This window comes from Atractosteus spatula, chromosome 8, assembly GCF_055471065.1.
Source record: "Atractosteus spatula isolate fAtrSpa1 chromosome 8, fAtrSpa1.hap1, whole genome shotgun sequence".
Lineage (NCBI taxonomy): Eukaryota > Metazoa > Chordata > Actinopteri > Semionotiformes > Lepisosteidae > Atractosteus > Atractosteus spatula.
In genome coordinates, this window is record NC_142713.1 from 23,881,645 (window position 1) to 23,899,756 (window position 18,112).

At 33.7% G+C, this 18,112-nt stretch overlaps 1 protein-coding gene across 2 annotated transcripts in view; it reads right to left on the reverse strand.

The window, feature by feature from the left end:
• Positions 1-2,314: 2,314 nt before the first annotated feature.
• The window catches only part of mettl25 (methyltransferase like 25), a 42,683-nt gene continuing 26,885 nt past the window's right edge, over positions 2,315-18,112 (reverse strand). The window contains exons 9-12 of one of the 2 annotated variants that reach the window (XM_088923356.1): positions 16,054-16,147; positions 13,429-13,503; positions 11,577-11,648; positions 2,315-3,904 (exon numbers count right to left, since the gene is read on the reverse strand). In XM_088923356.1, coding sequence (XP_088779482.1) covers positions 3,815-3,904; positions 11,577-11,648; positions 13,429-13,503; positions 16,054-16,147 — 331 coding nt within the window. In that variant the 3' untranslated portion in view covers positions 2,315-3,814. The remainder of the gene's footprint in view (positions 3,905-11,576; positions 11,649-13,428; positions 13,504-16,053; positions 16,148-18,112) is intronic. The other variant, XM_088923357.1, reaches the window with a different exon arrangement.

Below are 18,112 nucleotides of genomic sequence, written 5' to 3' on the forward strand. Positions count from 1 at the left end.
TGTAAGAGCCGGCTTACCAGAGCGGTGACGTCACCGCCCTTCCCTGTAATAGCAGGACTACAGCCACTGGGCTGTAGAGAGATCTCTTTAGCTCAACAAGCTGGGTCACTGTTGAGTGATGCCGAAGGCCCAGGTTCGCGTCCCCCACGGTGCGGGGCTGACCTGTGTAGGCAGAAGGCAAGGGCGCCCACCTGAACCCCGTTGCGTTACAATATAATATTCAAGATTTTTGATAATTAGTACTACTTCTCTAGGATATCTGTATCATCTATTTTTTCAAACATCTCACATTTAATCACATACAAATTGATCTGTCACTGACTTTTCTAGCTTTTAAAACACTTTGAACTCTGAACACATTTCTGGGTTCTATCACCTCAGTCAGATGTGTGGAATGCAAATAATTGGAAATCTACAGAACACATTCACAGTCACTATTCTTTGGGAATGCTTAGTTGTGTTGAGTTTTTGTGTTTGTTGTCACATACTGTACTTTTAAACTTACGGTTTGCTGAATCTGTTTCACTAAATAATAAAAATCTCCTAATTAAAAATAAAGTAAGCCTCATTATTCCCTTGAGCACGGCTTACCAGTGATGTGGATAACTAATCAGAGTCCTTTTAACTTGCATTTTATGTTGACTTTACCAATATACAGTATGTATATGGTATTTTTATCATCTGTTAATAAAGACATCCCACCAATATTCTTTTCATAACTACAGTTTTTAAATAATTGTGGTTAATAATGATAAAAATATCCTGGATTTAGTGAGGACACAAAGACTGCTAATTGCTTTTTAAAGGGAGATAATGTTGTAAAATAAACACAAAAAGTACAATATTATTGATAGTGTCATTTCCCCCTGAGTCTAGACATCACAGTTGGTCACCAACTATGAGCTGTTTGGACAGAACTAAGGCTGCAACCACTTAATAGGCAAGAGGAGAGAATGGATGGAGACCATTATACCACATCATGTACAACACTAATGAATAATTGCAGAAATTAATTAAAAAGGTCAAATAAAACAAGATGTTGAATTAAAGGCATCAGTTAGCCTCAGTAATTAAAAGCTCATTTGGGACAGAACTCCCAAGGGTCCTCCAGGTCCAGAGTGGAGAACCATTGGATTATGAAAATAAAATAGCTTATTTTTTCTAATGAATATTTTCTTAAACATAAAAAAAATTCATATGTAGACTTTGATTTTTATTTAATCCGTTTGCTTTTCTTTTGATACCCACCCTAATTGGAAAATACAATTGTTTATGAATATACCTCACTGCAAGGGGATTTTTAAGAAGTAGTTTGTAGTTTGTCTCCTCTGCAATAAAACTGCTCAATGAATGTATGTAAATGTAGTCCCCCCTACTACCCATTTATTTATCCATTTATTTATGTACTACATACTGTAGTTGTAATTTCATGTGATTTTATGTGACTCTTTGTGTTTTGCTTGTGTGTTTTGTACTTCTATGGGAGAAGCGAAAGACACATTTCCATAGTAATGGACAATAAAGTATCTATCTATTTAGGTCATTCAAACATGGGCTGTGAGAGTCATATTCTTCTTATTTAGACTAGAAGCCTCACATAGGCCATTGCAGAGTGCATTGTTTGGAGAACAGACTTGCAGATTCACAGGCTCCTGGCACATCACAGGAGAGGCTGCTCTGGCACAGGAAGCCAAGTTAACACTGGATGACTCAAGCCTACTGAAGTCTAGTGGCATTCCTCCATTCGATGCTTGGAAACTTCTAGGTACAGTTGGCTAGTGACATACTCCAGATTCCAACTGCTGCTGTCATGACTTCAGGGCACAATGCACGCTCCAAACGTGACTTAAATGATAATCCATGTTTGGGAAAGACTCGGCAATGTTTATTTTAAAAGCATAGCATTTTAAAGTAAATGATAGCTTACATTTGTATGTAGGTTAAATAAATATGTACTTTCAGCGATGTTTTTGCAGCCAAGACAGTGCCAATAAATGTTTTTCAAATGTGCCGTTTATATCATAATCATTGGCACAGTTTTGCATTTTTCCATGCCCATCTCCTGTTCATTCTCCATTCTCTCCCTATGTTTTTTCTTGCTCCTATAAGAACACTTATGACTTCATAGTGTTACCAGGTGCTAGAGAACAGCAGCAGCGCACATTATTTCAACACTTTTAAGCACCTCTTCAAAGCTCTTCTGTTTGGGATTTGTAGATCTCTACACTCTACACCTGCTGTACACCATTTTTCTTACAGATATTCAATTTACTGTATAGTAATTCTTCCAGAAGAATGCAAATCGTGCACTTAATTTTTTTAAGAATGAAAACTAATTTATTGCACTCATACATTTCAGTAATTAAAATGCACTGCAGTGTCTAGGACCAAAAACTATCTGGTATTAGTGCATCCTTAACACATACTGTACATGTTTTGACATATGCATTCATCCATTATTTCACAGACCTCACATTTATTTTGTAGAAAGCTATATATAAAAAGTGTCAACATTCTATATATTACACAAAAATAATAACAACATTTTATTATATGGCATACAGTTTTGATGTACTTTAACAAAAAAAAAATATCAGACTGTGATAAATGTTTTTCTTCCCTTATTGTAACATACAATGTTGACAACAATTACACTTTTCCCACATTTCTAAGGTATAACATAGCAAACACTAAAGCTATTTTATGCTGGTTTTAATTTACATTTTCTAGCTACTAACTACTAGTTGTTTATTAACATAAGTAATTTTATTACTGTTCCCGATAGCTGTGTTGTATGGAATAAGATTTGTACCTTTACATTTACAAGTTTACAAGTAGAAAATGGGAGGGAAGTTTTTTTTTCTGTTGAAACAAAAAGCTTTAAAAGTTTCACACTACGAGTAGCAACATAGAATAATGAAAACAGACCAAGCAAAAGTGAATCACCTTTAGTTCAAGATCTCAACAAGGCAATGTAAGATTATTAGATTGTTAGCAATTAAAATTACTAGTTAAGACTTAACAGCCAGTGAAGACTAAGAGATACTGTTACTGTTTATTCACCAAATATTTACATACAAACCAGACTAATTTTAAAAATGAAAAGAAGCGAAAAACTGCATACCATACTGCAAATTGTACTCTTAGAATTGTACTTTAGATTTAGATATAATAGATATAATTTTGAACTTTAGATTTAGTTTTCTGACTTCCTGGCTATTACAAAAATGCATTCCATTACAAGACGTACAACAAAACTGGTTTTACTTGAAAAGATAACAAAAGCAAATTTTCTTTTTCTATAGCACAGGAGCAAACATCTGTCAAGATCCTACAAAGGCAAAAGCAGATGCTGTCCTGGAACCGACTAAAGAATTAGAGAAAAAAACTGATCAATAAACCTTCAGAATTCACTCATCCGTATTTCTTTTCAAATCACATAATGAACTGACTAGAATGTTTTCTCTTCTGCATGAAAACTATTTTCTGTTTTCTTTTACCTTGTCTTTCAAAATTCTCAACTGAAAAAAAGGGTAGTGTACACATGAGGATTTCAGTAATAAATCACACTTTTAAGAGATGAAAGATTTATGTTATATTATTGGGTTGGGTATTCTTTGGAATGTCATTTGCATCTTAAACCCTAAAAAGAGCTCCAGAGAATACAATATATCACCGTGAAAATTATACTGAATTCAAATGTCTTGAAATACATTTTAATGTTTTTTTTTCATAGCAGGAAAGGAACAGAAATATCACAATACCATATTTTTGATTCACCTCAAAAACATAAAAATAAAAAAAATCCTTTTGACTAACGTCTTTTGATACCTATGACTCCAAAGCATCTTGGTGACATCAGTGGGTCAAACAGCTGCACCAATGCAGAAAATGACACGTTATCCTGAAAGAAAGAAAACAAATATTGTTTCTCTCCAGTTCCTGAGCAAGACGTGCTTTCCTCCTCCATTTTTTTAAAATGTATTTCAATTGCAGTTAAAACTAGATAACTAGAATACAACTGCAATAGTGCGTGATTTAGTTATATCAACTGGTTCAAAGATCAGGAAGTAGAAAGCATAAATAATGTGCACAATGAAGAACATTTTCATTATTTAATTATATAAGTTAAATGCAAACCTATTTTAAAAGACATTTTAAAATGGTTAAATCCTAAAAAATATTTGCTTTAGTGTGTTTCAAATAAAATTTCACATATCACATTTGTATTTCTGCAACTCTATTTTTCCCGTTAAGATTAAAGGAATAACAATTTTGGTTTAGGGTGCTTCATTTAAAGTGCGACACAAACAGGAAGATTTATTTTTCCAGTTTTCTGTGGAATTCAGTTAAGGTTTCTAATTAAAAAATCTTTGAATGTTGTAAGACCTCAGACATACTGTATCTGTTTGTTTGCAGATCAGTAAACAAACATAAGCTCAAAAATCAAGAGGCACTTAAGGTTACATTACAAGAAACATACATTTTTAGTTGTGTTTTTTGATTACGTGGCTTAGTGTTGCGCCATCTTCCCCTAACTAAACCTAAACTCAGATGTTTGGATGATATTGGTTCCCATCCATGTTTATGAAGACTGGTAATCTTGTTCATCAGCAGGCAAAACTAAGAAGCTATGTTTCTCTTATGTCTCCAGTATTCCTTTCAATTAGAAAAACATTGAGCTTTTTCATTTTTTTGTGGTTTAAAATAATTATACAGAATCTAATGTATGTAGTTACCTATGTTTAACAATCCTTCAGTGCTTTTTAATCGAGATTGTTTTCATTCTTCAGCATGGGTTCATTATTGCCAGAAATCAGTCAGTTACAGTATCTGTGGAATTATTCAATCTATTCAAACAATCTAGTTTAATTAGTATACTTCACCACTACTTTGGCTACATATTTACGTGAGTTTAGAAGAAATATAGAACATCAATATGAAGGAAATCAGGACATTTCTTTCAGGAAATGTTTTTTTCCCTAAAATGAAGAGATCTCATTCTGTGTTTAATCTGCTAAACCCCTCATAAATATGAACCTTAAGATTTTGATTTTGTTTTCTAATATTACATATTTTGTGTTGAGTAAGATGGGGATCATTTACATTATAGAGCAAGACATATTTAAGATTAGTGAAGAAGATTTGCTCGTATGTACCGACCTTTGTATGTGAATGGAGAAACACAAGTATCAACTGCTGTTCACAGGCAATGAGAAGTAAGCCGATTTCTCAAGGGAAAAAACAAATTATTTTTTCCCCTTCAAGTTCAAAGCAATTTCATGTCCAATAAGTGGGAAAGAAAATACAGCACATAAATCAGGTATATTGTAATCAACCACAAAGTGTGCCACATACATCAAAATGAAAGCAGATATTTAAGAGTTCATTTGACTTCTTTTATTGTCCTGCCAGTGTTGCTCTTGCCACAGATTAAGTCCTGAGGCAAACGTTTGCCTAGAAAAATAAATATTTCCCCGTTAACCTTTACTGACCTTTAAAAGTACACCCATCAATTGGAATGTGCATCCCAACCTGAGGTGACAAGCTTTTTGCTTCTGTTATCATGAGCTCTGGCGTGGGAATATTATACCAATGTCTATAAACTATTTATATGAGCATATCTCTAAAATCTGTTCATGATGGGGAGCTTAGGACACTCTTTATACACAGATTTCATAATAACATACATTACTTTAGCTTTCCTCCTACACAAGCCCACCACCCAGGGATAAAAGATAGCAACGTTGCCTCTCTGTCTGTTCAGTTCTGGCCACAAACATGCTATGCGGTGACAGTAAGTACCAGTTGTGACAGTGGGTTTAATACAATTGACCTCTCAATGGCAACAATGACGAAGACAAAAAGTACTTGAGGAAATGTAGTTTACTCAGATATTCACAAAAAATTCCATAATGTACTTCATAAGCTCTTAGTAAAATATCAGCTATTTATATTTTATTTTGTAAAATTGAATCCAAATGTTTTCTCAAGCACATTGGTGGCCTTTTAAGATTTTTTTTTGATTTTGTCTAACTTATAACTGAACTTTAGGTCCTTTAAAAGACACATTAATGTTTTAGGTTTGAGTTACAGCTATAATGTTTGAATACATGACATTAGTCAATTTAGCCCCCTTTCTCACTTTTCAGGGTGCTTTGGTAGAATATATTACATTGAGATAAAACATGTGGAAGTAGTTATATACTAAAATCACTAAAAATGAAAATGTAAATTACTTTGGAATACTTTAAGTGATGGTAAATATCCATGTTGTACTTCTCAATAGGAATATAAGTGTTTGACCTTTGACTACAAAGTACTTTAAAAATACCTTGATTAGGAAGAAACATGAGCTACATTTGAAAATACTGGCTAATGTAAATGCCATAATGTGAATGATTGAAATTCCTTAAACATAGTGAAACAATTCATTCTGTTTCTAATCCTGGCATTTTTTTTTTCTATGAAGAGGGCAGAAGTCATAATGCTACTAGGTTTTTGCAAAATGCTATACAATACACCCTTCCTTCGTTTCATCAGTATCAAATCAGAAATAACCATAAAAATCACATTGTGTTCATGTTATACTGCTGCACTTTTGTTTTTGTTTTGTAAGTAGACTACTTAAAAACATTCCGACACCTAAGGAAGGCTCCACAGCCAAAATGTTTCTTTTCTTCTCTTTTCAGCATGGAATAAACCTTTATTTGTTCCTTTATTTAAAACATATTGAACACAACACACAAATAGTAAGCAAGGAAGTAATAAAAGGTTAGGTACACAATTCCATTTGAATATTTTCCTCATGAAAAAAACAAAACAAAATACATTTCAACCTGTAATGTCAGAATTTCTCTGTAATATTTCATATTTCCCTTCTGACCTAAAAGAAACTTAGTTTCATAGATACTAAAAAGTATCCTAAGTGATGTTCTTGTAATACATGGGTCAGATATAGATAGGACAGATTGTTCAAACCTAGAGTAACCTAGAGTAGGATGCTATTAGTATGGCCTAGAGTTCCACCAACTCATCCACCAAAACCACTTACAGGAGCAACCCAGTTTTCTTTAAAGGGCTGACAACCCAGTGCTGACTAAGCCCAGTCTTGTTTAGCTATTAAGTTCTGCTGAGACCAGTGGACAAAGTGATAATACTCCTGTCAACACGTGCTCAAACAAGAATTCATATATACTGTGTTAAAAAACAATGAATAATTGAGATACAGAGAATGTGAAAAGTAAGTGAACCCATAATTTCATTAACTCAATTAAGGGAATGATTGGTGTTTAAATAATTAGTTTGATTTTGGGTGGCTGATCCCTACCCTATATAAAGATAAAAAAATGTAAGTGTGGTCTTCACCACACAGCTGTGCGGAAACAAGTTATCCTAGGATATAAGGAAATATTGGACTACCTGAGAAAGAGTTATTGATGCACATCAATCTGAAAAGGGTTTCTAAGACTTTGGGGCTACTGTACATCATTCCACTGTCAGACAGCCCACAAATGGAGAAAGTTCAAGATCACAGTATCTCTACCCAGGAGCTTTGTGTCCTATCAAAATCTCTCCAAGACTAAAAGGGAAATCAGCGAGAAAATTACAAAGAACCCAAGAGCAGCATCCACGGAACCGGCTGCCACTTTAATGTGGCCTTGGCTAATGTGACTGTTCATGACTCAACTATCAGAAAATGACTGAACAAGAATGGTGGTCAAGAAAGGAGAGTAAGGGGAACACCACTGCCCACTGCTCTCCAAAAAGAACATTGCTGCTCGTCTGAAGATTGCCACAGAGCACACTGATGATCTTCAGGGCTTCTAGAACAATGTTCTCTGGATGGACAAGTAAAAGGTAGAACTCCTTCCCTTGATGAGAAAAGATATTTTCCAAAAACCAAACCTAAACGTAAACCTAAACTAAAACCTAAAGCAAAACAATGAATCCAAACATACAAGCAGACTTACAAAAGAATGGCTACAGGAGAAAAAAATGTGATGTTTTGCAATGGCCTAGTCAAAGTCTGGACCTAAACCTCATTGAAATGTTGTGGCAGGACTTGATGTGAGCTGTGAAATCAACATAGCTTTCAAATGTCACCGAGTTAAAGGCATTCTTTGAAGTGAAAGGGGCCAAAATTCCTCAAAATTGATGTAAAAGTCTGATCAACAGGCACAAGAAATGTTTATTTGCAGTCACTGCTGCTCAAGGGTGTGCCACCAGTTACTGAACCTAAAGGTTCACATACTTTGTCATACAAATATATCGAATGATACAATAAATGTTGAAAGAATGTTATGTTTTGTATCATTTGTTTCACCTGGTAAAATATCTTTATATATTAATAGATAGTATTATCTATTACAAAGATCTAACAACATTTTAAGTTTTAAATATGTGAAATCTGAAAATCCTAAGGGGTTCACAAAATTTCTCGGCACTGCTAAGTTTTTTTTTTCCCAACAGACTGCCATTTGGTGTTTAAAAGATTAAAAACTAGGATTTTGAATTTTCTTAGATCTGTACTTTAACCAAATGTTTCAATAAACTTCCAGTGCAAAAGCCTAAGAATTTAAGATTTTCTTAGTAAATATCCAACATGATCATTTCTTCAGGTGGGTAGCTGTATCAGCATGCGTAGGCTGCAAAGGAACAATAGGTTTATTCCATGCTGAAAAAAAGAAGAAAGAAAACACATCGTTTCGGCCGTGGAGCCTTCTTCAGGTGTGAGAAAGACAAGGCAGTAATTGTCTTTTCTTTCCTTTGATAATTTCTTTCCTTTATTGTCCCAACTACTTCATAGAAAAGGAAACTGAAATACATTCACCCTGCTTGTTAAACAATCTCTTCTTAACTAACTCAAGATGTTTCCATTTGTGTGGTGAAACAAAGTGACAGATCAGGAAGGTTTCTTCATAAACAAAACATTTTTTATTCACATGCATACAAAGGTACTGTTGAAAAAAAAAACACGAGATGGTGATGACCGGACCCATAGTTCAAAGATTTTCATTTTTATTCGACGCTGCTTTTACAATAACTGTTGTGTCCACACTCATGAGTGTTATCTAGTATGTTAGGGAGATTCTGATAGAATTTACATTTCTAATACCATGTCTAAACTTGATTTCATGTAAGTACAGTATTCAGGAAGACTCACGGCTTCTCTTAGACCACAGATGTTCATTCAATGTACCACCCAAAACAGAATTTAGCTGGATACAGCCCAAGTCTCATTTTACAAAATGGCAAAACCCCAAGTACCCACAAAACCTCTACTGCGTAAATGGTAACTTCAAACTCTCAAAGAGCCTGCTCCTATTTCAATGAACAAATTCAACTTGCGTATCTTTCATCAAGCCTGTTTAACATTTAACAATCTTTCAACATGATGAACATGAAAAAAGTCAGTGGAAAAAAGCATGACAAATCTAGCAATGTTGTGTTGTCTTATTCTATGGAACCATAATTCTAACAACATTGTATTTTACTGGAAATGATTTGGAGAAAAAAGCATTTGATTTATAAGTTTTTTGTTTTCAAGTATTTCAAACTGTCATCAAATGTCTTCTTTTCAAATCTAATGGCCTCACAGTTGGCTACATGCTTCATAATTAAAATTTTCAGAACAAGAAATGGTTGTCAACAAGTCAAAAACTGTTGCTTAATACAGTTATTTGTACACATATCTTAGAATTCACTACATGTTTACTGCTGATTTGGGGGACAATATACTGTATACCTCAGAATGGCTAGTCAAAAACTGTAAACAAATTTGGAACTAATAGAAAATTATTATTTTAACCTATGCTTTTAATTAAACTGTTAATTAAAAAAACAGCAACAATGAAATCAATGGATTGAGCTTACAAGTTTTGCTTTCCATGAAAAATAAATTTCCCCTGCTTACCACTGTTGACCTAAAATTCATAATAGTTAGGAGATCTTCTATGATCTGGGTTAACTCACTATTTTTGATTTGGTTTACAATTTTTTTTTCACATTAGCACAATATGTGGAATACAATAACTGATTGAAAATATACAATGGGACATATATCCCAAAGCTGGTGGATGGGTTTACATTAAACAAAATCTCAGTTCACCGCAGGATTATGTAATAACTCAGTTTTCAAAACCTTCTATTTTATGACTTTTTATATGCTTTATCTCAATATACATTACACTTTTTTTGTTTACACAATCAGATTACACAGATTCAAAGTGTTATCAGTGTTGATTTACTGTACACAATGTTGAAAACTGATATGTAATTCCTGTGACACAAACTGATTTTATCTCTTAGACCATGACAATACACTTTGTCCAGAAAGATGAGTATATAGAAACCAGGGCTTTGAATGAACACCTTTTAAAAATAAAAGTTTGATAAGCAAACCATAGCTGATATGTGTCAGCTTTAAAAATCATAACTCTGCCAAGCTTTATCTGTATTAACAGCACTGACCGTTTTTTATGATGGACTGCTTTTTATTTAAAAAAAGTTAGGACCTCACTATCCAGCTCAGATAGAAGTTGGAATTACTACGCATCACAAAAACAGATTGATGATGTGTCACTTAAATGGGTGTATTTATTCAAAAGACTTTGCAGCCACTGCCCAGAGTGGTCAGATCCAAAAGAAAAGAAACACAATGTATTTTTCTTAGTTTACTTTCTTTTGTTACTGTGTGAAGTTCTCTTTTTTCATCCCCATTCTGCAGAGGGTACATTTAAAAAGAAGCTTGTTGAATTGTGGCTCTTAAAGACCAGATCAGAATGACTGATAAAACTCCTAAGTGCTCATGGACACAATGATTTTCAAACATTAAGTCCAAGTCTTTTTGTTTCAATTATAAATAGTAAGTAAAGGGTGCTTTAAATGTAGAGTTCTGGTTTCTTACGTTTGTACAGATATAGGGCCAAATACAGCCAATATTGAATCATATAAGACACTAAAACTTAAGGCGGTTTACCAGCTTCTAAAACATTAGAGTGTCCTAAAAATGAAAAAAAAAAAACTGTTGCAAATATTCCATAAAAATGGACAAATTAAAATAGCGTAAATTCTCATTGAGGTCATTGTACATACAGAGGAAACTGTTATTAAGTGTTGTACAGTAGGGGACACAATCCTAATTTCTGTCTAATTATCTAGAACATACATTTGCAATTAGACTGTCTGATAGTCTGTTGAACAGTGTTATTGAGCATACAATTATTTCTGAAACAAAGTGATTCTCAATATGTCTGTGAAAACTGTAGAAAAGGTAATATGTGTGCATGGATTATGAACCAGCTTTAAAATTACAGACACTTGTAATTATGAAAGAATTAGAGAAACAAGAAGTTTTGTGCTGTGGTTTGGCTAATTGGAATCCAACATCTGCAGCACATATGTTGTAACACTGAGCTGAAATCAGTACATGACTGGAGAAAAAATATGATCTATGCTAGTGGAGGATGATTAAATTCCTAATCATTTAGAAAACTGGCGACAGTTCTTACTTTCTACAGTTCAATGTAATACACGCAGCCATTATACTGTAATACAAACAGTTGGTGATTTACCTGCTCTTTCAGATAGCACAGACGATCCAGAAGAATCAGTCCTTCAATGCAGGGAGCCAAGGCCACCTTTAACTACAAAACACAAGAAGGCAGAGTAACTTAAGAGGGAAAATCGATCTGTTAGTGAGGTATGCCATGTTGCGCTCCATTTCTTTGCCAATAGAAGTGGAATGCCAGTGTAATTATACATGAAGTAATACATGATTTCCTATCACATTCTCTCTGTACGTTCAATACACATGAAGTAGAGCATGTATTCATTGCCTATCCCACCCACATTAATTCCTATTTGTTTTGCCTTATTTAGAATTAATTTATCATGAAGTATTAGAAATATGAATATGGGGTTTTCTGCATTAATTCTAACTTGCAAAGAAATGTCTTCTTGAAAACATTATTAATCCAATTAATTTCCATTACAGTGTTAAAACAAACCAACCAATACAAACAAAAACTGAGCTTTATTATACCATAGATCATTGTAAAAAAGGTCCCTATTACTTAATTGTTTAAAGAAATTTATTTTGAAGCACTTATTTACACAGACACTCTTCTGGTGAAAAGACTTCCAATTTAGTTTTTTTGCTGTTTTTTGTAAAAATAATGAAGATTTTAGTCATGGCTGCACTATGTCATCTTTGCAATACAGTATGATAATTTAAGAACGGGCTAATTAAACTTAGAATAATAAAATCCTCTGAGAAGTAATGTTTCATAATTTTCTATTAAAATTTGAATTTAGGTACCAAAAAGATATTTCCACTAATGCCTGGGACTTAAGAAAGGCTTTGCCAACACATGCTTAATGTACTTTTTTTATTTTAAGGTCTTTCGTGCTAGATTGTCTAAAAGAACAGCAGGGAACTCTCACACACAGGATCTAATTTTGGCTTCCCATGCCTCCAACTTGACTGACTAAAGGAGCACCTATTGCTCTTCACCATTAATCTCTAGGCTTTACACTTACAATAACACAAACCAGCAGAGGCTTTGGTACTGAAGGAGAGAGAAACCAATCACTTGTTCCTGAAAATAGTATGGCATGCCTTTTCAGTTTACACAGCTGAAGGTGAAATATGGGTATAAAGAACTGAAGGCAAAATCAGCTTATATGAAGCAAATATTTCATGGTTCAAATGATTATACACCTAACCCATGCATAAAATGCTTGGAAGTCATTTTTAAACCACATGAAACTATTAATAGAACAGACAGTTTTTTAATGATATAACTACCCTCGTTTTGGGATTAATTGTGTGTTTTTCACATCTCACATCTATGAACTCCTCAACCTCACATAGTAGAGAAAGAGGAAGAGTAGGAAGACTCATCTGTGACCACATGTTTTTTTTTTAAATGTCAGGCAACACAACTCCATACCAGAGTTCCAGTGCTGCTTGGAGGAGAGGCATATCCCACACTGTTGGCACTGCTCAGGAGGCCACAGGTGTTGCAGTGTGAGCTGACAGCGCTGGCCATCTATTCCCACCCTTAATTGTATAGTGCTTCTTGGGAAATCCCTGACATGACCCAGGGTCAAACCCAGTATGCAATTACAGAGGTAAAATTGCACTTTTACTTTTACTGTTTGAGCCATGCAGGTGGCCTCACCACATCTTACATGTTGTTTTACACAGATAGCTTTAAGAACAGAATAGCTTTAGTTCTGTAGTTTACAGAGATAATGCTGTTCCCTGTGCCACAGATGTTTGGTATCGGTCACCACTGATACATTTTCATTTTTCATTCTCAGGAACATTCTTGAAAACCCCAATAATTTACATCACTGTTTAAGGGTCAATGTTATAAGATAATAAAACTGATAATGCATAGAAGAGCAATAAGAACTTACCATGTTGAATGCCTCCATCTCTTTCATTCTTGGTTTAAAGGTCTCATAATAATCCTGAATAAGGCTATCTGACAGCTGTAAGATTCAAAATAATAAAAACAATGTTGTCCTGAAAATCACAAGAGATTAACCTCTAATAACCTTTTCAAAAAACAAAGTTGAAAATCTGCCCATTTACAAAAAAACATAAATGTATTAACCCACACCTGCTAACCCTTGCTCTTAATTCCAATGGATTAGTACCAGCCATGAAAAAGCATTGCTCATTTGCTTGATAATACTGAAGTGAAATAGCAGTGCCCACACAACGCTATTCTGTTGAGTTCCAAGACACACCGCAGCTGCCTTTTAATTGTATTTTGTGTAGGAACTGAGATTGATTTCTAAGTGTTAAAATAAATCAACATACTGTATCAGTCAAAACTGACAGGTGTACAATAAGTAAAAAGGTTTTGTTTAAAACTGTTATTGGGATGTTCATTCATACAGGTCTACAATGAAGTATTGTGACACATCAAATTGTAGGCTTATTTTGTGTATGGAAATGTGACAGGCCAAAAGAAACATGTTTGATACTAAAAACATTTAAGATAAAGCATATTCAATTTACAATCAAGTAGGGTAACTGGCTATCACTTTATCTGGAAGCTCTCCAAAATTTGAATGTGATTTTTTAAAAATTTGTGGATACATTCTGTGGGTCCTTTTTTATAAATACAGTTTGTATTTTAGGTTCTTTAAATAACCATTTAATAAAACAAAACAGACAAGTTGTTGCCACACATCTCTTGGGTTAAGGGTATGATTCTGGCCTGGGGCACCTTCTGTGTGGAGTTTGCTGTGGCTGTTAGTTTCTCCAGGTGCTCTGGTTCTTCTCATAGACACGGTGTGCAAGTGTGTGTTACAATGTTTGTGTGTCTTACAATGGACTGGCATCCCATCCAGGCAGTCAACTGCCTTGCAGCCTATGTCTGACAGGTTAGGGTAAGAAAAAAAAAACAATCTACAGTACAAACTGCAGAATGATATTTTACAAATCTGTTAATTTATATTATCCAGCATCTGAAAACTAGGTTGTAGATACTCCAAGATCAGCCTATATTTTTTAGAATCTCCCATCTACTACAGTACACATTCTTTCATTATATAAAAAGTACATAATAATATACTATATATATATACTATAATATACTATATATAATATACTAATATAACACTATACACTACTGTAATATGTAATATACTTTTTATATAAAAATTATTCTGATTTTTTATCTATAGATTTTCCTGGTCACCCGATACTGTTAAGATTTTATTAAAATGTCCTTTTAAATTAAAATTCTCTTCAGCATAAAATAATTTTCTTACAAATTTTTAGATAAAATTTGATTAATGTTTCTGTATATCACAGGCCTTCTTTCCTGATTAAATTTATATGTAAAGAAAATCTGTTGAAGACTGACTTTCTATTAAAGTAGGTGGAAAGAAATTATAGGTCATTTGATGTTATATAAATACATTCTTTCCCCTTCTATGTTAATTTTGTTGTTGACAGATGTGTTAAAACTGGCAGTGCTTCAACCAAAGCTAATTATACAGTAGGTTTATGAAAACTCACAGATTTATCTAGAATGAATTCAGACTTCAGAGTTTTAGGGATTATTGTTTTGAGGTCAAAGGTAATTTAACTTATTGATTCAAGTGATTAAATAATTAAAACAAGTCTTAGGTAATATTGATAAACATGCTGTCGTACTTAGTTAATTGATGAAAAATCAAAATAACTTTCCTTACATGTACAGGACAACCAAAGGCATGTAACTTTGTGTAATATTGTTCAGATACTAAGGTACAACCAACTAACTAAATCTACAATAAAACAACTATTCCAAAAACAGTGTGTAAACCTCAAATATTCAAGTCCCCACATCACACAGCAGATATAAATGCAAGTCACACAGTCAGTCAACCAGGAATGCCATGTTCACGTAACCTGGTGATGACGGCTTTACTGTGGCTACTGTCTGAAGGCAATTATGGAGGTATTTGGCCCTGATCCACTGGTTTTGTGCTACACTTTGTGCATGCAAGTCAAGGAGTTTGTGACACTTCACGCTTCACCACTTTTCTTTCTCAACAGTTTTCATTTGAAAATGACGATTACAGTACATATGTTGGGTGAATCTCAGAAATGACCTGTATGATAGATTTATAAATAAAGTTTCTGTTTGGCAAATACAGTAACCTATAGAAGAATATACTTTGATGTACAGTGGCTTAACACAAAGTTTACTATTCAATTCTGTTGTGTATATTCAGTGTAAAGCCTGGAATGATTTCTACTATTCTGTGTAAAGGTAACATTTTTTCAATCTTTCTTTTCTAGAAAGAGCCTTTTGTTAATTGAAATAAACAGCTAATACAGTATCTCAAGACTTCAGTTACTGTGTGAGATAAACAGTACATGGTCTGAACATGCGTAACTAGAATGAACCTACTTTACACGATGCCTTAGCTCAGTCACTGGATCTTAGGGGCGCTTCCTTCAAATTACTCGATAAAGCAAAATACAGTATTCATATTCACTTAAACCTTTGCATACTGAAAACTACTTTAAATACTGACCTTTGACTCATCAAGATCAAGCTTCTTCAGGGCTTTCTTGATATAATCCACAAAAGAGGTGGCTTTAGAGTACACATTCCCAACACGTTTTTCACTGCCAATACAAATACACCTCATTTTAGTTGGTCCATTACCTTAAAAACCTAAAGATAAAATATTATATGCTAAAATCATCTTAACTTGCACTGAGTCATAACTAATGGTCAAGAATCTTACCTACAGTCAAATGTTTGGAAGAGAGCAGAACTGGGGAAGGGGAATTTATAACTTATTTTTCTTCCCTCGCTTACTAAATACCTTGGCATCTTTTTAACCGTGTGTGTTTCCTCATGTCAAATACACTACTTGGATCATTGTTTTAGTGCCGCATTTGATGTCTTGACAATGTCAGAATTAATTGTCATTGTCTTTGCTTCAAAATATACATAAAATAAAACTGAATTTTTATCTACATAATTTATGAATTATGTGTTAATCAAAATTATTTGCTAAATCCAATATATAGCAATCCTTGTGTGGTGCCATACAGGTGCTATCTAATTAAATTCCAGAAGAACATCTGTATCCTCATGATGTGGTGATAGTTTTATCAGACCCCTCTTTTTAATCTTTTTTTCTAAATGTGTGCAGCATTTCATGCACAATCTGCTTTTCAAGTATAGCTTTTGTGCTAGTCAAGATTTATACCAAACACTGCTGAGCCCTGGCCAAGAAACTGCCAAAGCTTTAAAAAAGCAACACTCCCTATAAATCTTTGCAATCTTCCATGACATCCTTTTACCATTATTTTAGAAATATATGCATTTCTGACATTTTTTGCAATAGACACATGGGGAACTATTTAAGTTCTAATCCTTGTGAATTACAAATGGATATATTTAAACTGATACAGTACTATGTTGATCATAGTCTTCTTTTACTTCTCTACAAATAGAATATATATGAGCTTTAAAGCACTAATGTGTATGTGCACAATAAATTAATAGCGTACAGAGAGTTATTCAAAATTGATTGCAAGTCTGCAAAAGCTCAAGAGTTATGGCTATCAAAATGTCAGAACCATGGACAGTTTTAGGGTTTAATTCACAATTATTCTTTCCATGTGTGCTTACCCATACAAAGTAATCTTTGCAGGCTTTTAATTTGCTGCCTGAAAGTGATATGTTAAAAAGACTAAACTTTAAACAAAAGAAAACCAAAGAAAAAAGTGCTGACGAAAGCTTAACCACAATATCTCCTGTTCCCAAGCTTTTAATAAATGTGGTTCAGCAATTTCACAATTCAATATTTCACTTTATCCAGGAAGATATTTACAGGTAATAGTAGCGCAGGATTTGGCATGAAGGACGCAACTAAGAAACCTGAAAGTGCTATTGAGAAGCAAAATAAAATGCAAAACAGGTTTTCAAAGACAGGTAAAGACCAACGTATTTCATGCCACATGTGGTCAGCAGATTCTTTACTCAAGCAGAAGGACAACTGATTCATATTTTTCAGTCAACATGATTTGTATTATCTCTTTTGACAGCATTCATCATGGGCTGTTGGAAACAAATCAAACTCATTTGTAAGAACATATCACTTGGGACTATTATTTTGAAAGCTTAAAGCATTTTTAAAGCATTTTTGGATTTAAAATAACAATGTACATTTGAATCTCTTATTGCGCAAGGTTTACTTAATGAAATATTGGAATGGTCAACAAAAGTGTTTGGTCTCAAAAACTGGTCACTTCCTATCCAAAGCGCTGTTTACCACTTAATACTGATTTCAAAAAGAGACATGGATAGAAACAAATAAGTGTAGCATTTATATGTAGAATTTAATAAACCAGGAGAGCTTACATTCACATAGCTAAAATATTATGAAGTTCAAGTAGTAACTTCAAGCAGACACCTGAAGAAGGCACCATAGCTGGAACATTGTGTCTCTTTTCTTCTCACCATTGAAAAAACCTTTACTTGTTGCTTTTCAGCTAAAATACTATGACATTTATCATACTAGAATGTATTTTATGTTTCTGTGAAATTAGATGGAAATTTAAATTAAGCAACTCAAT